The sequence below is a fragment of the Carassius auratus genome, chromosome 42 (genome assembly GCF_003368295.1).
Source record: "Carassius auratus strain Wakin chromosome 42, ASM336829v1, whole genome shotgun sequence".
Taxonomy (NCBI): domain Eukaryota; kingdom Metazoa; phylum Chordata; class Actinopteri; order Cypriniformes; family Cyprinidae; genus Carassius; species Carassius auratus.
Genome location: NC_039284.1, coordinates 3,551,778 through 3,575,849, shown reverse-complemented (window position 1 = coordinate 3,575,849; position 24,072 = coordinate 3,551,778). Strand labels below are relative to the sequence as shown.

Here is a 24,072-nt window from a genome sequence, read left to right as displayed (position 1 = left end):
TTAGGCCAGTTGATGTGTTCTTTGGCAAATTGTAACCTCTTCTGCACATGCCTTTTTTTTAACAGAGGGACTTTGCGGGGGATTCTTGAAAATAGATTAGCTTCACACAGACGTCTTCTAACTGTCACAGTACTTACAGGTAACTCCAGACTGTCTTTGATCATCCTGGAGGTGATCATTGGCTGAGCCTTTGCTATTCTGGTTATTCTTCTATCCATTTTGATGGTTGTCTTCCGTTTTCTTCCACGTCTCTCTGGTTTTGCTCTCCATTTTAAGGCATTGGAGATCATCTTAGCTGAACAGCCTATCATTTTTTGCACATCTTTATAGGTTTTCCCCTCTCTAATCAACTTTTTAATCAAAGTACGCTGTTCTTCTGAACAATGTCTTGAACGACCCATTTTCCTCAGCTTTCAAATGCATGTTCAACAAGTGTTGGCTTCATCCTTAAATAGGGGCCACCTGATTCACACCTGTTTCTTCACAAAATTGATGACCTCAGTGATTGAATGCCACACTGCTATTTTTTTGAACACAGCCCTTTCAACTAATTCAACTAATTGCCCAATTGCACAGCCTTAAGAGCGTGCATATCATGAATGTTGGGTCTCATTTGTTTTCTGAGAATCTACTGAACCTACTGGTAACTTGTTTGCCACGTAGCAATAAAAAAATATACGAAAAACCTTGATCATTCTGGTTAGTCACATTGTACTGCTATTATTTTGAACAATACTGTATGAGCTGTAATAATGCAACTCTATTCTGGAAAAGGGAGCAGGAGCATTTTTTTTTCATTTTCAAAATTATATAATAAATGATCAGTGAGGTATTTTTAGCTGAAACTTTACAGAAACATTCTGGTGACACCAGAGGCTTATATTAGATAATGTAAAAAGGGGCATAATATGTCACCTTTACTGACTAAAAATTCAGTCTATTCCTCATACAAAGCATCATGTGACTTCAGAGGACTTGGAATAGAGGACTCATTGACTTATAAGAATTTTTACTCTTTGGGTGCTCGACAGTGTAAATCACCTTTCAGTTTCATTGTATAGAAAAAAATATATTTTTTGTGTTTTTGTGTTTCACAAAAGAAAGTCTGTTAGTATTTTCAAACAGTTGCTCAAACATATTGCACACAGGGGAGGCATGTCTTACGTACTTTGGACTGTGGACAGAAGTTCAGCCCGAAATTAACCCAAAAGCAATGGAAGAGATGTACTGTGCACCAGGTGAACGGTTTTTACAATCACATCGAACCCCAACAGCACATTTCTATCACACTTTCTGTTCTCTTGAGATGTAATATAGAGTTGTATTGTTTTCATTGATTTGGAGCAGAAATTGGAGGTGCGTCGAAAATCACTGAGGCGTGTGATTGGTGGAGTCTTGGAGCTTTACTATATGAGCTTCTTACTGGCACGGTAAGCAGTTAATTTTATTCCTGGTTTAAAATGAACAAACTCTTAACTATGAAACTCTTAACTTAACTATGAATGACTAAAAATTGTTCACATTGTTGGATGAGAGTCCTTAGCTTTATGTTAGTCAGTGTTTTGTCATACACAGAGATAATTATTATAGCAGTCCCCAAAAATCTTCTTGATCATGTTGAGAGGAGACCATTGTTTTCTCCACAGCCCCTGTGGCAGTGCCACCCTACAGGCGTTCAGCCTCATACTCCGCTCCATATCCCAGAGTTCCTCAGCACTGCAGCCGCTTCGCTTCTCACAGAGGTAACTGCTCTCTCAATGCAAACTGATAGACAGGACCAACAGAGCTTGAGTGTTTACAACGCAGCACTGCCCTGGGTTTGCTGGATTTTGTAAACATTTAGGGAACCACTATATACAGTATTGTTCAAAATAATAGCAGTACAATGTGATTAACCAGAATGATCAAGGTTTTTCGTATATTTTTTTATTGCTACGTGGCAAACAAGTTACCAGTAGGTTCAGTAGATTGTCAGAAAACAAATGAGACCCAGCATTCATGATATGCACGCTCTTAAGGCTGTGCAATTGGGCAATTAGTTGAATTAGTTGAAAGGGGTGTGTTCAAAAAAATAGCAGTGTGGCATTCAATCACTGAGGTCATCAATTTTGTGAAGAAACAGGTGTGAATCAGGTGGCCCCTATTTAAAGATGAAGCCAACACTTGTTGAACATGCATTTGAAAGCTGAGGAAAATGGGTCGTTCAAGACATTGTTCAGAAGAACAGCGTACTTTGATTAAAAAGTTGATTAGAGAGGGGAAAACCTATAAAGAGGTGCAAAAAATGATAGGCTGTTCAGCTAAAATGATCTCCAATGCCTTAAAATGGAGAGCAAAACCAGAGAGACGTGGAAGAAAACGGAAGACAACCATCAAAATGGATAGAAGAATAACCAGAATGGCAAAGGCTCAGCCAATGATCACCTCCAGGATGATCAAAGACAGTCTGGAGTTACCTGTAAGTACTGTGACAGTTAGAAGACGTCTGTGTGAAGCTAAACTATTTTCAAGAATCCCCCGCAAAGTCCCTCTGTTAAAAAAAAGGCATGTGCAGAAGAGGTTACAATTTGCCCAAGAACACATCAACTGGCCTAAAGAGAAATGGAGGAACATTTTGTGGACTGATGAGAGTAAAATTGTTCTTTTTGGGTCCAAGGGCCACAGGCAGTTTGTGAGACGACCCCCAAACTCTGAATTCAAGCCACAGTACACAGTGAAGACAGTGAAGCATGGAGGTGCAAGCATCATGATATGGGCATGTTTCTCCTACTATGGTGTTGGGCCTATTTATCGCATACCAGGGATCATGGATCAGTTTGCATATGTTAAAATACTTGAAGAGGTCATGTTGCCCTATGCTGAAGAGGACATGCCCTTGAAATGGTTGTTTCAACAAGACAATGACCCAAAACACACTAGTAAACGGGCAAAGTCTTGGTTCCAAACCAACAAAATTAATGTTATGGAGTGGCCAGCCCAATCTCCAGACCTTAATCCAATTGAGATCTTGTGGGGTGATATCAAAAATGCTGTTTCTGAAGCAAAACCAAGAAATGTGAATGAATTGTGGAATGTTGTTAAAGAATCATGGAGTGGAATAACAGCTGAGAGGTGCCACAAGTTGGTTGACTCCATGCCACACAGATGTCAAGCAGTTTTAAAAAACTGTGGTCATACAACTAAATATTAGTTTAGTGATTCACAGGATTGCTAAATCCCAGAAAAAAAAAAATGTTTGTACAAAATAGTTTTGAGTTTGTACAGTCAAAGGTAGACACTGCTATTTTTTTTAACACACCCCTTTCAACTAATTGCCCAATTGCACAGCGTTAAGAGCGTGCATATCATGAATGCTGGGTCTTGTTTGTTTTCTGACAATCTACTGAACCTACTGGTAACTTGTTTGCCACGTAGCAATAAAAAATATACTAAAAACCTTGATTATTCTGGTTAGTCACATTGTACTGCTATTATTTTGAACAATACTGTACATGTATATAAATTGCTTCTTGCAGGGAGTGCTTTATCTCTACTGTAATCCACCTTTATAAGCTCTTGAAAACGAAGAATGTGTGCAGAGCATGTTTTTAATAAAATGACATCCAACGCTAATATGTATGAGTAGCTCAATGGCAGCCTTTAAATATTGAGGCCGATGCCATTTCTGTGTTTACATGCTGCCACAATGGTCAGACGGGAGCTTTCAGAAAATTCTTGTAATTTTGAGTTGAATGAAATGCGTAATTATGGTAATTGTGACCGAACTTGAACGCAGCATAACTCTTTGTGTTTGTGGTTTGGACCAGACAAGGTCAATCCATGAGTCGTCTGATAGTGGCTATTAAGCTTCTTTCTGAAGTTCAAGCTGACAGTTGACTTTAGACAGCTTCTTTAGCTTGACATGAGACCTTACTGTGTGTGTGCTGACTTCCAATTTATAATGCAGTTTGTTTGCACTGCTTTCAAATGCAATCAAATCTTTTTCTATGCTTTCTATTCTTTTCATGCTGGCTTTCTATTCTATTTTTGCATTTCCTGTATAGTAATGCTGCTGCTGTTTTCCTCTTCCTGTTTCCTGCAGCTGCTCCAGTTTGATGCGTGTTATCGTCTGGGATCAGGAGGCGGTGGAGTGAGCGACATCAAGTGTCATCCCTTCTTTAACTCCATCCCGTGGCTTACACTCGACAGTTCACTGACGCCGTAGTGCCTTCTGAAAGTATTCATCCCCTCCGTTTGTTTCTGCCTGCCACACCTCCAGATATTAAAGACGAGCACAGGTTTTCATTCTGAGTCTGAATTTCCCCTCTTTTTTTTTTCAAGAGCACATTTATGAATGTTTACCACCCTGAAAATATTTCACAATGTTGTGAATCTTTATTTGGCCGTAATGCATAATCCATAATATGTTAATCCGAACACGAACTAAGAGTTTTTTTGAAAGTGCAGATATCAATATTTCATTTTCAGCATCACTTGTGGAAGTGTAAAACAACTATATTTTAATTTGATGGGCAGAAACAATGAAAGTGGGTGAATCTTTCGAGAAGCTCTGAAAGATCACAGAGTTAAAAAGTCCCAAAGACCTCTGGACAGGAGGATCTGTGGTTCATTGTTGTGCTATTACCACCATCTGGTGGCAGCAGGAGTAATTTCTCCACATCAGCAGTTTTCTACATGCTTGCAGTTAAATCAGTTGTCTTCAAATGTCTGGAAAATGAAGTTCTTTGTCCCAGTTTTCCTCACTTCGTACAGAAATTGACCTGCATGAAGCTGCAGAAAGCAGACGGGTCGATCGGCGCACATTTGGGGCATTATTACTTTGCACAAATGCAATATTAATGAACACCAGTCATGTGTTCTGTCATCTCCATTTCTTATGCATTTGCATTTAATAAAATCACTCATTTCTTACTAGTTTATCGTGCATCCTTCTGAGAAATGCTTCTGAATGCACACCTGAAATGCATATCAGACAGAACAAATGTATTAACATGCACGTCTGATTAGTAGCACAACGTCCTCTTTATTAATATGATTTTAAGAGTATTTAAATAAACCACATGTTTATGGAATAGTAAAGCAGGGTAGGTTTATGGTTTCTAATCTTTCAGGTGTGAGAATAACAAACCAAGTGACCTCAAAGCATCCTAAGCATGTGACCAAACTAGAAGCTCTCGTCACCACATCCGGCCCACAGCATGAAGACTTGGATGAGATTTTTCCACTGCAACTTACTTTCATATTCTCCAGAACCCCTGAATGCATGTTAAACACAACCACATACACACACACACTCTGGTTTTGAAGGAAAAGTTAACCTCATATGAGCTGCATCAGTAACATTTTTCTCTAGTCTTAGCTCCGCGTGAATCGGAGTCTGAACGCAGCATCTGCATTCACTCAATCATTCCACAAAACAGCTCTCTTTTATTCCTAGATACACATAAGAAGAAAAAAGGCAAGATGTGTTTACTCATACAAGATCCACCTCTATCCTGTTTTATATAGCTTAGTTTAATCAGCATAATGCACCATTAAAAATACTTGAAGTTGTGTCACCACCACATTTATTTTATCTTTAGCTTAAACTAAACCCACAAAAAAAAAAAAAAAAACACTTACCTGTAACTAAGCATTAACTGAAATAAAACTTAAACAAATATATATATATATATATATATATATATATATAAAATGTTCAAGTTGCCAGTTAATTTTACTGAAATAAAACATATGGATAAAAACAATAAATGATAAAAAAAAAAAAAAAAACTACTAAAAAACTGACTACTAACAAAAACAAATATAGAACTTCAATAAGTAAGTAATAGTTAGCATAATGTGCTAGTTGTGTGCCCAGCAGGGTTTTTATTTTGAACAAACTAAAACCACAGACATTTTCATTACCTGTAACTAGACGTAAACATGAACCGAAATAAAATATTAAAATTCTAACTTTCATTTCAAAATACTATAACAATATAACAATTATAACAATCACAAAAATATTATAGTACTTCATTACTAAAACAACTTCTCTCTCTATAGAATGTCTTTATATTGTTTTGTCAACCCTGTTATAATGATTTTGCATGGCAAATAATTCAGAAACGATATCTGTAGCAATTGTTCAGCATTGAACTCACTATAAGCCTCCTGCTCAATGTCAAACTGTAAGATTTTCCACTCGGTTACATTTCTGAAGGAATCATTTAATCCAAACTAATAAATGGATCTTGAGATGCGTGTGTGAACAGACCTGAATCATCTTGATTCGAAGTGGACACAAATACAGAAAGACGTGAGAGAGCGTGAGCATTTCATTGATTTTATTGTTTAAAGTCTCATATAGTTTTGGTTCTTTACACAGGCAGACAGGATCTGATGGTCTGGGACGCCTCGAGGTCTCGTGTACAAAAACTGACTGGAACATAGTGTTTCTGCTCAGCTGCTCCCATCGTTTTACGCTGAAGACATTAAATATGATATACTGTATACTACCATCCTTTCTTCCCCATTTAGAAACAAATAATTGCTCAGGGCATGTTTTGTGCGCTGACTTGTACATACAATGACAGAACTGCTTTCCTCCATAATAGAGGGAATCCCAGAGGACATACACATGGTAAAACAACTCAACATGAAACTACTCAAAGCAGACCCACTCCATCAATCCCTCGTCCGTCCCCAGAGTACAGACGGGTGTGGGTGGATGAGGAGGTGTTCGGTGTGTGACCCTCACATGTCCAGCAGCAGCACCCGAGGGTCCTCCACCACTGACTTGATCTTCCTGAGGAAGGTGACGGCCTCTCTGCCGTCGATCAGACGGTGGTCGTACGTCAGAGCCACGTACATCATCGGCCGGACCTCCACCTGGACATGACAGAAGAGCTTCACTATACATCGACATCACCTCATTTTTTGTGCTTCATGGGACTTGGCGATGGACGTTTTTTTTTTTCGCCATGGAATATAAATATAAAAAAGGTAAAAATCTTTTTTTCCTTGCAACTTCTAGTTTGAAACTCATATTTCTGACTTCTCAGATTGTGATTCATGAGTTACAGTATTGTTCAAAATAATAGCAGTACAATGTGACTAACCAGAATAATCAAGGTTTTTCGTATATTTTTTTATTGCTACGTGGCAAACAAGTTACCAGTAGGTTCAGTAGATTCTCAGAAAACAAATGAGACCCAGCATTCATGATATGCACGCTCTTAAGGCTGTGCAATTGGGCAATTAGTTGAATTAGTTGAAAGGGGTGTGTTCAAAAAAATAGCAGTGTGGCATTCAATCACTGAGGTCATCAATTTTGTGAAGAAACAGGTGTGAATCAGGTGGCCCCTATTTAAGGATGAAGCCAACACTTGTTGAACATGCATTTGAAAGCTGAGGAAAATGGGTCGTTCAAGACATTGTTCAGAAGAACAGCGTACTTTGATTAAAAAGTTGATTAGAGAGGGGAAAACCTATAAAGAGGTGCAAAAAATGATAGGCTGTTCAGCTAAAATGATCTCCAATGCCTTAAAATGGAGAGCAAAACCAGAGAGACGTGGAAGAAAACGGAAGACAACCATCAAAATGGATAGAAGAATAACCAGAATGGCAAAGGCTCAGCCAATGATCACCTCCAGGATGATCAAAGACAGTCTGGAGTTACCTGTAAGTACTGTGACAGTTAGAAGACGTCTGTGTGAAGCTAATCTATTTTCAAGAATCCCCCGCAAAGTCCCTCTGTTAAAAAAAAGGCATGTGCAGAAGAGGTTACAATTTGCCAAAGAACACATCAACTGGCCTAAAGAGAAATGGAGGAACATTTTGTGGACTGATGAGAGTAAAATTGTTCTTTTTGGGTCCAAGGGCCACAGGCAGTTTGTGAGACGACCCCCAAACTCTGAATTCAAGCCACAGTACACAGTGAAGACAGTGAAGCATGGAGGTGCAAGGATCATGATATGGGCATGTTTCTCCTACTATGGTGTTGGGCCTATTTATCGCATACCAGGGATCATGGATCAGTTTGCATATGTTAAAATACTTGAAGAGGTCATGTTGCCCTATGCTGAAGAGGACATGCCCTTGAAATGGTTGTTTCAACAAGACAATGACCCAAAACACACTAGTAAACGGGCAAAGTCTTGGTTCCAAACCAACAAAATTAATGTTATGGAGTGGCCAGCCCAATCTCCAGATCTTAATCCAATTGAGAACTTGTGGGGTGATATCAAAAATGCTGTTTCTGAAGCAAAACCAAGAAATGTGAATGAATTGTGGAATGTTGTTAAAGAATCATGGAGTGGAATAACAGCTGAGAGGTGCCACAAGTTGGTTGACTCCATGCCACACAGATGTCAAGCAGTTTTAAAAAACTGTGGTCATACAACTAAATATTAGTTTAGTGATTCACAGGATTGCTAAATCCCAGAAAAAAAAAAATGTTTGTACAAAATAGTTTTGAGTTTGTACAGTCAAAGGTAGACACTGCTATTTTTTTGAACACACCCCTTTCAACTAATTGCCCAATTGCACAGCCTTAAGAGCGTGCATATCATGAATGCTGGGTCTTGTTTGTTTTCTGAAAATCTACTGAACCTACTGGTAACTTGTTTGCCACGTAGCAATAAAAAATATACTTAAAACCTTGATTATTCTGGTTAGTCACATTGTACTGCTATTATTTTGAACAATACTGTATAAACTCACAATTCATACTTTTTTCATAATTGCAAGTTACAAATTATAAATAAATTTAATCTCAAACAGAATTCTGAGCGAAAACTGCAAGATGTAAACTTGTGACTGTGAGATATTAGCTTGCGATCCAAAGAAAAAAGACAGTTGTAAGAAATAATCTTGTGAGAACAAAGTCCCATAATAAAAGTCGTACTGTTCTATTGTTAAAAACGATTAGGGTGGAGATTATGAACTTCCACAGTGGCTGGGGCTGAGGGGCTGTTCTGACATGGTTTTCTCTCCCAGTCTCTGATTGGTGGAGACTGCTTGGACAATCATAGGTATTTTATGTATAACATGTATTTTTTCCATCTTAAAAAAATTAAGTTTAAATAACAGTAACGGATGGCTTCATTAAAAGCACACACGATTAATCCACAACCCGAGAGCTCAAACACTAGCTCTGTCTTGAACCGTTATTATCATTATTAAAAAAGTCCCTATGGAGAAAATGAATGGGGCTTCCACTTCCTGAAGCGACTGGTGACTCTACTGATGTAGGACACAGACAACACGCGAGCGTGACCTCTAACCTTCCCAGCGATGGCCACGGGCCGGTCAAAGATGCCGTGCATGCCCAGGATGGCCGACTGCGGCGGGTTGATGATGGGAGTCCCGAACATGGATCCGAACACTCCTCCGTTGCTGATGGTGAAGGTGCCTCCGTCCATGTCCTCCACGGCCAGCTCGTTCTTACGAGCCTACGCAGAAAACACAGGAGAACTAGTCAGCCAGAGCCAGACTTGAAGAAAACAGTTAAATCTGGTTCTGTACGTTGATTATTGTAGGCTCTTTGGTGAACTAGTGTTGATTGGATGAAAGTGTCTGCTCGGTGCATGAATGTGAAACATGCTTAAAAACAGCATTAGAGGAATAAACCACAGCGTTTTTCAGAAATTAGACCGTTCGATTTTTCCCCTTCACTTGACATCAGTTTTACCACTGCTGTTTTTTTAGGTCATGTCACATATTTAGCTAAATAAAGATTTCTGGTTAGTTGCTCCATTTGCAGCTGAATTAGCGAGTCTTCAGACAGCAGCTCGTCGCTCACCTTCTCTCCCAGCTCGTTAATCGTCCTCTCGATGTCTGCGAAGTTCATTCCCTCCACTCCTCTGATCACGGGAACCACCAGCCCCTGAGAGACGACAGAGACGTCACACACACGGCCAGAGATGACCCCTAACACACACGACAGCTGCTCTACACAGAAACACTCTTCTGCTCATTAAGGCTACTTCAATATGATCAAAAACACAGTAAAGACCGTGATATAGTGAAACATTATTACAGTTTAAAACAGCTGTTTTCTGTGTGAATCTGTGTTAAAGTGTAATGTATTTCTGTGATGCTCCGCTGTATTTTCAGCATCATTCCTCCAGCCTTCAGTGTCACATGATCTTCAGAAATCATTCTAAGGCCTCGTTCACACTGTATTTTACATGCACATGAATGCTTTAATTTAGATATATAATTATTAAGGTATCTGTTCTTATTTATAAAAGCAAAGATAAAAAAAAATAGCTGTACTGTGATCAATATAGTAATTAATAATAAGAAAAGATGAGGACTTCACTATCGAAATCAAATTTTTATCAGATTCCAATTAATCCTAAATAATTTTAAAGGTATTTTAAATGGAGAATGTCTTTAATAACTCTTTGTGACTCATTTTGTCAGTACAGGTCCCATTAATTTCAGGAGGAACATGTGGAGGCAGTAAATGACAACAACGTGATGTTTCAGATGGTATGGCAAGTGTGAACACATGAATCAGAGATGGGTCACAAGTGAAGGAAGGTGTAAACAGACAGCCAAAAAAATCTGATGTACAGTATTGTTCAAAATAATAGCAGTACAATGTGACTAACCAGAATAATCAAGGTTTTTAGTATATTTTTTATTGCTACGTGGCAAACAAGTTACCAGTAGGTTCAGTAGATTGTCAGAAAACAAACAAGACCCAGCATTCATGATATGCACGCTCTTAAGGCTGTGCAATTGGGCAATTAGTTGAAAGGGGTGTGTTCAAAAAAATAGCAGTGTCTACCTTTGACTGTACAAACTCAAAACTATTTTGTACAAACATTTTTTTTTTCTGGGATTTAGCAATCCCGTGAATCACTAAACTAATATTTAGTTGTATGACCACAGTTTTTTAAAACTGCTTGACATCTGTGTGGCATGGAGTCAACCAACTTGTGGCACCTCTCAGCTGTTATTCCACTCCATGATTCTTTAACAACATTCCACAATTCATTCACATTTCTTGGTTTTGCTTCAGAAACAGCATTTTTGATATCACCCCACAAGTTCTCAATTGGATTAAGGTCTGGAGATTGGGCTGGCCACTCCATAACATTAATTTTGTTGGTTTGGAACCAAGACTTTGCCCGTTTACTGGTGTGTTTTGGGTCATTGTCTTGTTGAAACAACCATTTCAAGGGCATGTCCTCTTCAGCATAGGGCAACATGACCTCTTCAAGTATTTTAACATATGCAAACTGATCCATGATCCCTGGTATGCGATAAATAGGCCCAACACCATAGTAGGAGAAACATGCCCATATCATGATGCTTGCACCTCCATGCTTCACTGTCTTCACTGTGTACTGTGGCTTGAATTCAGAGTTTGGGGGTCGTCTCACAAACTGCCTGTGGCCCTTGGACCCAAAAAGAACAATTTTACTCTCATCAGTCCACAAAATGTTCCTCCATTTCTCTTTAGGCCAGTTGATGTGTTCTTTGGCAAATTGTAACCTCTTCTGCACATGCCTTTTTTTTAACAGAGGGACTTTGCGGGGGATTCTTGAAAATAGATTAGCTTCACACAGACGTCTTCTAACTGTCACAGTACTTACAGGTAACTCCAGACTGTCTTTGATCATCCTGGAGGTGATCATTGGCTGAGCCTTTGCCATTCTGGTTATTCTTCTATCCATTTTGATGGTTGTCTTCCGTTTTCTTCCACGTCTCTCTGGTTTTGCTCTCCATTTTAAGGCATTGGAGATCATTTTAGCTGAACAGCCTATCATTTTTTGCACCTCTTTATAGGTTTTCCCCTCTCTAATCAACTTTTTAATCAAAGTACGCTGTTCTTCTGAACAATGTCTTGAACGACCCATTTTCCTCAGCTTTCAAATGCATGTTCAACAAGTGTTGGCTTCATCCTTAAATAGGGGCCACCTGATTCACACCTGTTTCTTCACAAAATTGATGACCTCAGTGATTGAATGCCACACTGCTATTTTTTTGAACACACCCCTTTCAACTAATTCAACTAATTGCCCAATTGCACAGCCTTAAGAGCGTGCATATCATGAATGCTGGGTCTCATTTGTTTTCTGAGAATCTACTGAACCTACTGGTAACTTGTTTGCCACGTAGCAATAAAAAAATATACGAAAAACCTTGATTATTCTGGTTAGTCACATTGTACTGCTATTATTTTGAACAATACTGTACAGTAGGCAATATTTTCTATGGAAACATTTTATTTTTCAGGATTCACAGATGAATAGAAAGTTCAAAAGAATAGTGTTTATTTGAAAGAGAAATCTTCTGTAACATTATAAATGTCTGTACGGTTACTACTTTTGATCGATTTTATGCGTCCTTGCGGAGTAAAAGCATTAGTTTCTGCACAAGAAGAATAAATGTAGGATTTACCTTCGGTGTGGCGACTGCCACGCTGATATCCACATAATCCCGATACACGATCTCTTTGGTTGTGTCATCGATGACTGCAAAGATAAAAACAACGGCTTTCAATGTACGTGTGAGTTGTCCAATTTTTGTCATTTTATGAGTTTTTTGGTCTTCATATTTCAGATTAAGTTTTATTATTTTATTTTAGACAACTATCTGAAATAAAATAAGCTGAATTGTTTATTTCAGTTAACATTTATTTCATTGTAAGCAAATCTTTTGTTAGTTAGCTATGACTCTGAAGGGCGCAGCGACCCGCAGGAACATGCAAGTCTCTGATGAAGAACGTGAAATGGTGAAGCTCTGGGCAAATATAGACACACACTGTCCCGATGAAACCGTGTTAAACGTGCCTGTCTATGTAGGCCAAGCCAATGAGGTTTGGAAGGAAAGAGAGGAGGGGGGCGACAGAAAGGTAATCTGTAAAACGTGTTCTTTAGATTCGAACAGACGACCACATAACCACACACGCTTAATCTGAAGTGGTGAGGTGCTGAGGCTGAACGCTGTGTGTGTGTGTGTGTGTGTGTGTGTGTGTGTGTGTGTGTGTGTGTGTGTGTGTGTGTGTGAACGTACCAGCGTTAACGGCAGGCTGCTCAGTCAAAGCATACGCAGCCGCTTTCACAAACGCAGACATGAAGCCCAGTTTGATGCCATGTTTCTTCAGGAAAGCATCTTTATACTGCGTCCTCATCTCTGTGATGTTGCTGTCACGGAGGAACACAACAAGAAACAGTTACTCTCATGCTGCTCCAACTCCAACTCTAAAAGCAGATGTTTAGCAGCATGTTCACGCTGCTCTTTATGGAGATTTACATTTGACCTTTAAGTGTTATAAACAGCAGTGCAGTTTCCAGGTCTTTTTTAATCATCTCATGTTTTTGTCTGAGAAAGTCTGAAATCGAAGTTATTGGCGCAAATCATCTTTAAAAGACCTAGATAGATATAAAAAGACCTTGAGATATTTTACCTTCCATTTGGGAGACTGACCATGAACTGCTTAAAATATAATTAATATTCAGTAATATGATGGAATAAATGCACCGATCTACTGAAGTACTAAGGCTTCAAAAGTGTGCAATCAGCTCGATAAATAAAATCGGGAAAATGTGTTTAGTTGAGTATTAGTGAAGGGCTTCGGTTTTACAGACGCTCATCCAGTCTTCAGCAACGACCAGCATTACGGACTATCCTTGCATTATCTGAAACAATATCATTCCCTTTAGTCGGACATCATGGAGTATAACTGGAAAATCAGAAACAACCACATTGGTTTTAAATGTCACCTTTTCAAACATGTTAGATTATTAATAATCTATCAATGCTTTTGAAAGAAACATCTAAAGGGAATACGATGGTTTCAAATATTGACAAAACTGATGAGAAAAAAATATTATCTTAGATTTCTAAAAATATATAAGTGTAAAGTTTTTTTTTGTGTGTGTGTGTGTGTGTGTGTGTGTGTGCGCGTCAACGACAAAGCCCTTCATTATTGAATATGATTGGAACAGGACGCTCATATTCCTTTTAGATGTTTCCTTTTGAAAACATTGATAATATTTTTTTTATTTCTAATCTGTTATGTTTCTAATCATATTTCTGTCAACAGCTCAAATACGTTACTGGAATATTTGAAAATCATAATTTTTCTCATCAACAGCACATTTTTATTCAAATCTTTTAATCGCCATGACACGCACACCCATTAAAACACTCATTCCTAATTTCTATTTTATATTGAGTACTCTTCAGCTCTCGGCCTGAGCGGTCCGTCTCCTGACTCAAACACTGATGGAGGATGTTGTGGACAGTCTGGCCAGGTTTTGAGTGAAAAGGGCCGAGACTGTAATTCTCTATTTTCCTGTCTCTAACACCGTTTATCCTCTCCGGTTTCTCCGCTAACGAAATTAGGACCGTCCCAAGACACGCGCTCTCAGAGAAAGGGGAGAAGACGTGATAAAAATCTTCACTTTCCAGAGCCTTCAAATCTTATTGGCCTGTCATAATAGCCCATAACGTTCGGGGCGTCTCGCACGCTCCCTCCGCAGGAGGGTCTCGAGGGACACAGAGGCAGATGCTCGCGGGCCGCAGACGAGCGCGCTCCTTCGACTCCAGACCGGCAGAGTCTTCCTCCATCCCATCAATGCCAACCAGATTAGCGGCAGAACACCGACCCCGAGCAGCTGAAAGCTAATACGGCCATTTGCGCTGGGGAGAAATCCTCAAAGTGTCCTCTTCAGGGGTTAGCGAGGGAGGTTGTGGACATTAACGTTTCCTTGTAAATTAATAAAGCCCATTTTGCCCTTCTTATCTTTGTTTTGACCAACATTAGGACCAAATATTTACATTCGGCGCTTTAAGTGGAGATAGGGTTTCAGAAATCTCTTCCTGTAGGCCAGATTCCAATCTATAACCATTTGGATGGGCATTGCGCAGCTTCTAATCAGGTTTGGCCAATAAGCAACATTTTCACAGGGCTGTCAACACACATATGTGTCTCTATACTGCACACTAGCTGGCAGACGTTTAGACACGTTTACTGGAATTGGTGCGTTTTAGGCTTACAAGTAAAAAAAAAAAAAAAGACAATCATTTATTGTTGTTTTTTAATTCATTGAGTTGGAGCAGATATCTACACAAAGAAGCAGCTCAAACATAATTTGTGTCACGTAGGGCTGGGTTGAAAATATCAATTTTAAAATATCAAAATATCAAAGTTAGTTTGATGTTTATCAAAACATCACTAAACATCATTTGAAGCATGCCAGCCATCAAATAATCGCTAAAAGCTTTGTGCAGCCTCGTGTGAACCGATCACCTCTTCCTCTTTACTACTACTTACAGAACAAAATTAACATGAACATCAAGGGTTGGGGAAGAAAGATACTCAATAACTTACGGAAAATAATCATGTTTCATGTAATAAGTGATTCAACCGCAGAAAAAAACTATAATCTGTGATCAAATAGTCATACAAAATTACATGCATCACAGAAAAGACATTCAACGTCCATAAACCTGTTAGTCAGATAGAAAAACAGAGGCAGAAAATGCAAATGAATTCTCTCCCAGCAGGAGGCGCTTTTGGAGCATCAGAAATATAAATGTTTCCTTGTTAACTGCTGTAAACAAAGCAGCTGTGCTCAAACGCTGCTTCATCAGGCATTACAGGAAAGATGAAATCAAAATCACATCAAACTATTCTGAATACACTCGGTTTTCTTCCAAGATAAATTAATATAAAACACTCATGCCGCGTTTTGACTTTACTCTTTTTGATGAATATATGAATTATATTGCATATTGTATTTTAATATTCTAATTTTAGTATTTTTATAATTGTATTATATTTTTTACTGAATATTTAAATGTATGTTTAAATAAATCCATTATGATATCCACTGATTAAATGTTCATCTTTTGACAACTAACTGGTGTAGATTTATATAATTAAAAAGTTTATTTATACAGTTTTATTTAGGGATGCACCGGTTGACCGGCCATAAATCGGAACCAGCCGGTTTTTGCTTAAAATACGCATTCAGACAATTATTTTCCCGTAGTGCACTCCGTGCACAGACTTCATTGCAATAATTCGCTATCATGTTATTTGTGTGGAAGCATTTCGAATTCTGTGCGCAGGACACGGGCAGCCGTTCAGCGCTGGAAGTGCAGAGCTACATGTCTGAGGCACAGATAGCAGGAAGTGAACAGCCGACTGCACAAAATAAGAGTCCCTTTCCTGCTCACTGATGCTGTGCGAGCGGACTGTATCTGTCCCTGCACACGCAGAAACAGTGAAGGGATGTTCAGCTCAACTTCTTGCGTGTTGGATGAGAAACGAAGTGGACTAGACCGTGACAAAGCTGAATTTATAAAAAAGAATTTTGTAAATTAGAACTTGCATACATGTTTGAAAAGCCAGAAGTAAACGTCAGTTTTGTAAATTATTATTGTAAAATTATATAGACTGAATTTGATTTTAAAATCGCCTGCTGTAGCACACTGAAAAAGTGTTTCATTCATCCAACTAAAAAAATGTAGGGAAATGATTCACATCTATATTTTTTAACTTGAGACAATAGTTATTTATTTGTCATTGTCTCAAGTAAAAAAAATATAGATGTGAATCATACCTTTTTTTTTTATTGGATGAATGAAACACTTTGAATCTTTGTTTTATTAGCACCAACATTAATTGTTTTTAACATTTTGGAATAATATTTATATAGCGTACTTTTATTTAGTCTCACTGGTAAAGAACTTGTTATAAATTTAAAAGCAAAATACTGAATGCTGATGCTGAATGTGTGTTGATTGTGTTGTTTGGATTGAAGAACTTCACAGTTATTGCCTTTAATTTCACATGGTTACACTTAATCTTTTCATTTAAGGCTTGGGTAGTTTAATTCATTTAAGAATTGGGTAGTTTCAACTCAATTCAAAAACAAAAGCTAAATGCTGATGTCTGTACCATCTGTGTTTATATTGAATGTAGGCTATTTGCTCTGCAGTTACTGCCCATAATTTCAGACGGTTACGGTTATAGTTTTCAGTAGCCAAAAGCCAGTTTGGCCTATTAAATACCAAATAAACATCTGGTTTATGCACACTTTCCTCCTTTCTTGTTTGTTGCTTAAAGATTTGTACAAATCAGAAATCAGTATCGGCCAGTTTGCTTGTAGAAAAATCGGTATCGGAATCGGCCATGAAAAATCATGATCGCTATTTTTTATTAAATAACATATTATCAAAACTGCCATAAGTGCAATTTAAATGTACAAAATGAGAGGGCTTATTTGATAGTTTACGGTTTTAATTTTATATCCAATAAATAGATAGATATCGAAATGAAATCAAAATTTAAATCGCAGGCTAGTGAATGGACATCAAATGGTGAAATGTGTCTCACTACAGAGCCCTAGTGTCATGTTTCCATTATCCTCAAAGAGTTCAATTTGTGTTATTTCTAAGTAAATCACTTTTTTTCCTGAAGTGTAGACAAATCTGAGTAGGTGAGCACCAGCCTTTGACTGGTAGGGTACTAAAAACACATGTCAAAGCACCAGTGACTGTATAATCTTGCTTGTTTGCTGTTACAGACCTCATATCGACTTCATTGAAGGTTGTCAGCATGGCACAGGTGTTCTGCGCTTCCTTCAGCCGCTGAGCGATTCGCAGTCTCATGCGGTTCATCTTCACCTGAAACAAAACCACAAGTGGGCTGAGCAAGGGAACGCTGGGCCTCTGCAGTATTTGTGCTATTTTTAATATCATTTCATGCAAAAAGCAGTGTTAATATAGAGACCAATGCACATTTTGATTTGGCTTGATTTTCTTAAAGAGCACAGATAGACTGAGGTCACTGATTCAACAATCAGGCATCACTCAAAATGTTGATGAAAATATCCAAATGGCATTTAACACTGTTACACATTCATATACATTGCATTTAATTCGGTAAACAACGCCTTGATTACTCACATTTGTACTGTTTAAGTTCACGACTAATTTCATGACGGTTTAAACAGAAATATTGTAAAAAACTCTCAGAAAGACAAAAAAAGGTCAGTAGTCCATCTAAAATAACCTACTTGATAAATCTAACATGCAGCTGAAAAACAGCTCATATACATTATTGCATTATTACACTTTTAAACTGAAGCGCTCACTGAACATGAAGGTTCATGAGGGGCAAGGGTAGGATAAGTGTTCACGGATATGCTTTGCCAATACACCACATTTTGAAGTCAAGTCAATGAGCAGACTATGAGATTTGATTATCCAAATAAATGACTGGAAATGGCAAAAAAAAAAAAAAAAACATTATTTTGGTGGTCTCCCATACTACAGTGTTTGTGTTTAACATCTTGTTTGGTCACTAATAGCAAATAACTGCATTAAATGATACTAAATAAATTGTAGTATTTAATTCCATCTGAGGCTATTTTCACGGCAAAAACTAATTACAAAGACACTAACGTCATATAAATACAATAAAAACCAAGCAAACTAATACAGCAAGTGATACAATACAAGATTTATTAAATTAACATATAACATTATAAAACCTTTTCAGGCAAAATCTCACTAAATAGGTCCTCTAGTGAACTAAATTCATTTAAGAGCTTTCTGCACTTAAGTGACAAACAGATCAATACAAAAAAACAACAACAATAATGCTTGTTTTAAAGTTAAAAGTGGACCTGAATGGCGGACTCGAGTCACACGCAGCAAGTGTTTTCTACCCGGGGTATGTGATGCATGTTGTACAGTAGTGTGTAAACGTACAGTTAGGAGGAGTGAGGAGTCTTACCCTGTGCTCTGATCGGGCGGATCTGGCTCCAGCGTCAGTGTCAGCAGCAGCAGCAGGAGCTGCAGTGGGTTTGATGGCTGAAACTACAACAGACACAACGCAAGAGTGTTTCAACATCGTTCAGTCATGCACTCATCTCAAACGTTTATCAACAACAGCATCAGTGCCAGTCAAAGTTAATGTCACAGTACACCAATCTCAAGCTCTACTGAACGTCCAGCATCAGATTTGTCCTGACCTGGTTTGGACTGGATGGGCTGGGCCGGCACAGGGGGTACAGGGGGCATGCTGGTGGGGATGGGTCCTCCGGCCGGAGCAGCAGGTGGAGCTGGTGGAGGAGGAGGAGTCTCTGCTGCAGGAGGAGGAGCTGCTGCTGCTGTCGTCTTAACAGCTCCAGCTGAAACACAGTCAGAGCTCAAACCACCGCAGCACTCGTTTATAATAATAACCACTTCCTAGCTCAGAAAGACCAGACGCTATATTTCTGGTTGTGGTTATGATGAAGATGGACATTTCAAATCAGGGGTTTTCTTGCGCTAATAGCTTTAATTTAATTTTACATTTAATTGTTGTAATACTACCATACACCAATGTGATCTTGGACCATCGTAATCTTTTTATTTTTTATTATTATTCATTTGCCCTAATAAAGACTTCAAAAGTTAGTTTTGTTGTTTACAAGTAAGGTTTCCTTGGCTTTAATAAGTTTATTCACATTTAAAAGCAGCTTCACGTTACAAACCGGAAGTATTTGGTCAGAGTTAGTGCATTACATGTTACATGTTATCTGGTTAGTAAAGATCATGTAATCAGTTAAACACATACTGAACATGTTAGGAAGTGGCTTCAGCTTATGATGGTAATGATTACAACATAAGATGCATTTAGGCACCTTTTCATAAGCTGTAATATTGGTGTTGGGTGTTCCCAGAATGTGTCTGTGAAGCGTCAGCTCAAAATACCCCCCAGGTCATTTATTATAACTTGTAAAAATGTCATTTTTGCGACGTTTCTAATAAAGAGCTGTTTTGTTGTGTATCACTTTAAATGCAAATGAGCTGCATATTTCCCGCCTGGTCTTCAGAAGTGGGCATGGCTTATACATCTCTGATCCGCACACCTACAGCAATAAACAGTAGAAGCAACATGACAGAGCGAGAGAACCGGTGTTCAGCTGTAGATGTGTGAACCAGTCACACAGATGAAGGAGAAATAAAATACGGTTCCAACGTTAGCTAAGCACTGTAACGGCAGTTTGTCAGTCAGCGGCAGTGGGCGGGGCCTAATCAAAGTGACATCAAAACAGCAGGTCTAATAAGACTGATTTGGTTTAATGGGTATAAAAAATAAGGAGTTAGTGGATTTTCATCATTGTAGGGTGGTTGTGTTCACACACTGCCAACACGCATGTATGTCCAAACACCATGTAAAAGTGGGTTGTGTGTAACTGGTGCTCTTTAATATATATTTAGCAAAAACAAACATGTCTGACCTCCTTTCTTGAGTTTGAACAGAGGAGTTCCTCCTTCCACTTTCCCTCCATCAGGAACCAGCAGCTCCTCGATGACTCCTGCAGCTGGAGAGGGAACCTGCACCGACGTCTGCAGCACACACACAACTCAACTTAACTCTACACCAGACACACACACATACACACACAACTCACCTTAACTCTACACCACACACACACACCTCACCTTAACTCTACACTACACCACACACACACACACACACACACACACCTCACATTAACTCTACACTACACCACACACACACACACACACACACCTCACCTTAATTCTACACTACACACACACCTCACCTTAACTCTACACCACACACACACACACACACACACACACACACCTCACCTTAACTCTACACCAGACACACACACACCTCACTTTAACTCTACACCAGACACACACACACACACAACTCACCTTAACTCTACACCACACACACACACACCTCACTTTAACTCTACACCAGACACACACACACACACAACTCACCTTAACTCTACACCAGACACACACACACACACACACACACCTCACTTTAACTCTACACCAGACACACACACACACACACACACACACACACAACTCACCTTAACTCTACACAAGACACACACACACACACACACACAAGGGCTGTGTGATATGGGGAAAATATCTAATTTTGATTTTTTTTGACAGATATTGTGATTTGGTAGAAGGTCTGATTGGGTAGAACAGAGAAGTGCTCACTCTATTGGTTAGAAAGACTGTCACTCAAGGCTGGCAGTCAAGCATATGATCTGGAACACAGTAATATTGTGTCTACATCGCAGGCTTTTGCGATAAGCAAATCCCAATGTATCAAATCATGATTTCGATTGATTTTGATTAATCGCACAGCCCTAACACACACACAGACAGACAGACACACACAGACTAGATACATTTTTTTAAATGTTTTATTCCTCAAACTAAACTAAAGGTCTTATATCCTTGAGAATCGATAACAACTCCGCTCCAGAGGACGGGATGCTCTGAAGGAAGCCATGTAATGTTAGAGTCATGTTCATCAGACAGGTTTCTGAACGGTTGCTGAAATAGGACACACTCCTGCTACCAAATACAGCCTGGAACAGAAGGCAGGTGTCCAGAGGCACGGTACCAAAGGTTGAACTATTTTTAACGTGACATATTTTCTTAAATAAATGCCTTGCTCAACACGGGACTAACAGATGTGTGCACAGACCAATAATTAAACCGTAACTGTTAGTCTCCTAAACATTCAAAACTACTTCTTACCTTATCAGTCTCAATCTCACAGACGACCTCGTCTTCAGAGACACTGTCTCCAACAGCTGGAGACACACAGAAGAGGGTTAACGGGGTCTAACGGGGCGAGATGTCTGTCCTGCACACCTGCTGATCTCCTCTTACCTTTCTCCCACCTGACGTCTCCCTCTGTGACAGACTCAGCAAACGCTGGTGTATTCACTGTGAGAACCTCATTCCCTGCAAGCACAGAAGACCGTTAAAGTGGAAGCTGTGCAACTGGAGAGAGCTGTTGACTCTGCAGGATTCAGGAAGATAAACGTAAACCTTTTTTTTTTTTTTTACTTTTAAAGGGCCAAGTTGAAGGGAACACGAAAAAATTAGAAAATGATTTATGGCAACATTTTGGAGAAAAAAAAATATAAAAACAGATCGCCATTGAATTTTTAATTCATTTTACAAAATATCTTTGATCACCGGAACAAAAAAAAAAAAAAAAGTGAATGTTCTTCCTCAGTATTTCTGTCTTGTTTTCCAGTACAACAATTCAAATATTGACCTTAAAATCAATGACGGCTGACCCTGACTTTCAGAAGAAAAGTGACCTTAAATAAGTGACAGAACTGTGTTGACACTCTGACAGGTACACAGTCTTATCAGGAGTAAAAGCGAGGCAAACTGATGCTGTGTAACCCTTCTTTAGCACCAGAGTATCACCAGACCTTATTTTAGTGCTGAAACGTACTGTGAGCGGTCGTGGTGTTGAAGTATCTGATCTGATAGACGCTCGAGCGGGTCTCACAGCTCCTGGAAATCAACAGCACACACAACATCACAACACAATCCGGTCGGATCCGTGACTCTGAATCTGCTGGGAACGCCAGGAGCCAGGGATCCTCCGGCAGACGTCACTGATACTTACGGGCCGTTCCTGACGGTGACACACTGACTCGCTGATATACCTGGAGGAGAAACCAGACACAGGCACATCTGATCATGTTTGTGAGAGAGAAAGACACGAGACTGATAAACCTGTACTCTTACAGAAACACCTTCTATGTGATCTTGTAAACTCACCTGACGTGGCCCGTCGAGCGAGAACACTGTTACTCTAGACAGAAGAACAAGAGGACAGCAGTCCATCAGTCAACACTGACCGAGCAGCAAAACCCACACTTACTTAAACCTCTTTCCCCATCATGTCACAAATAAAGACAGGACGGAAAATGACAGCGCTGTCTTTTTAGACAGATTTAGGATTTGTCTCATATTTGCATCATTTATTTTGCTGTTTCTTACTGTAGAAGCTGCTCTGAAACAATCCCCATGGTATAAAGTTCTACAGAAACGTGAACTGGCCTTTTACAGATATACAAACATAGTTAACCCGTTAACTGACAGACACACACACACACACACACACACACACACAGACAGAGAGAGCGACACACACATAGACAGACAGACAGACACACACACACACACACACACACACACACAGAGAGAGAGAGAGAGAGAGAGAGAGAGACACACTGACACACCTCTGACGTCACGGTGACTGTCAGGCCTGTTATCGAGTGACAGCTCGCGCTCGTGACACTCCTTAGTGTACCTCACTCTTCTAACGTGTGTAATTAAAGCTTGATAAACACATCGTTTAACACAGCAGAAGCGTGTGTGAGCGTCAGTGATGTGCGGTAAACTCTCTCTTCGTGTGTCTCTCGGTTCTGCTGCGAGTGTCCTGCTGCCCTTGGGCCGCGGCCTACCGCTCACGCGAGCCATCACGCCCCCGGTTAACGGTCTTTCGGTCAGACCGGACACTGACGGCTCACACAAACACACACACAAGTACCTGTCGCAGGGCGGAGATCGAGCGCCCGAGGCTCCGGGTGAGACAGCGGGAACGGGATAGCATGTTGTCGGGAAGGACCGAGCGCACTGCAGTTCTCACGGCACAGCACCGGAAACAGCGCCGCCGCGAACCGGACACAGCGTGGAGCATACCATGATGAACCAGAGAGGGGGGACGGAACGTACCATTGAGTTCTCACTCGTACGAGTATGCATTTAGCAGACTCTTTTATCCAAAACGATCCAGAAGTGGATAAAAAAAGCCATTTGTCAAGGATGCAACATTAATATGATATCCTCCTGACTACCGCCCACGGAGTTTTGTCCTCTGTAGAAGACATTTATTGTTAATCATTTGACTGAGACGTAACACGTCACAGTCTATGGTCTGGATGTCCTGAACAGAGCACGTGCTGACAGCAGCGCTTTCAGAGAAAACAGTCATCATGTAACACACCCTTATGGCTATGATATTTTGTAATTATCACTTAAATCGGACTAATTTTGAAATTGTTTGTCATAAATCAACATCTCAGAAAATCTTATGGGGTTTCGAATCAAAACATGACCTTCTGTTATGAAACAAGACATCGATTTCGTAGAGGACAGCAGGACTTAAAGCATGTTTCCTACAACAAATTAATAGAAAATTATATATATATATATATATATATATATATATATATATATATA

At 39.4% G+C, this 24,072-nt stretch overlaps 2 protein-coding genes across 5 annotated transcripts in view; one reads left to right on the top strand and one right to left on the bottom strand.

Annotated features, from left to right (window-relative positions):
• Window positions 1–4,914, top strand: part of rps6kl1 (ribosomal protein S6 kinase-like 1) — a 29,685-nt gene extending 24,771 nt beyond the window's left edge. For all 4 annotated transcript variants that reach the window (XM_026229350.1, XM_026229347.1, XM_026229348.1 and 1 more), the window contains 4 exons: window positions 1,149–1,238; window positions 1,348–1,430; window positions 1,647–1,742; window positions 4,082–4,914. In XM_026229350.1, the coding sequence (XP_026085135.1) occupies window positions 1,149–1,238; window positions 1,348–1,430; window positions 1,647–1,742; window positions 4,082–4,204 (392 nt within the window). In that variant the 3' untranslated portion in view covers window positions 4,205–4,914. The remainder of the gene's footprint in view (window positions 1–1,148; window positions 1,239–1,347; window positions 1,431–1,646; window positions 1,743–4,081) is intronic.
• A 1,397-nt stretch (window positions 4,915–6,311) lies between these two features.
• dlst (dihydrolipoamide S-succinyltransferase) lies at window positions 6,312–23,533 on the bottom strand. Its single transcript, XM_026229346.1, has 15 exons — window positions 23,381–23,533; window positions 22,606–22,639; window positions 22,451–22,490; window positions 22,274–22,335; window positions 21,694–21,768; window positions 21,559–21,614; window positions 20,250–20,358; window positions 18,996–19,154; window positions 18,758–18,840; window positions 17,546–17,643; window positions 13,018–13,148; window positions 12,403–12,476; window positions 9,788–9,871; window positions 9,270–9,437; window positions 6,312–6,873 (listed from the first exon to the last, which is right to left on the bottom strand). The coding sequence occupies exons 1-15, from the start codon at window positions 23,528–23,530 to the stop codon at window positions 6,739–6,741; spliced, it is 1,458 nt and encodes a 485-aa protein (XP_026085131.1). The 5' UTR covers window positions 23,531–23,533; the 3' UTR covers window positions 6,312–6,738.
• Window positions 23,534–24,072: the final 539 nt, after the last annotated feature.

Excerpts from the sequence above, each read along its gene's own strand:
- dlst (XM_026229346.1), bottom strand. The coding sequence starts at position 23,530 with ATGCTCCACGCTGTGTCCGGTTCGCGGCGGCGCTGTTTCCGGTGCTGT. Across the intron at positions 22,491-22,605 it reads CGCTCGACGGGCCACGTCAG|GTATATCAGCGAGTCAGTGT; the intron begins GTGAGTTTACAA and ends TTTCTCCTCCAG. Across the intron at positions 20,359-21,558 it reads GTGAGATTGAGACTGATAAG|ACGTCGGTGCAGGTTCCCTC; the intron begins GTAAGAAGTAGT and ends TGTGTGCTGCAG.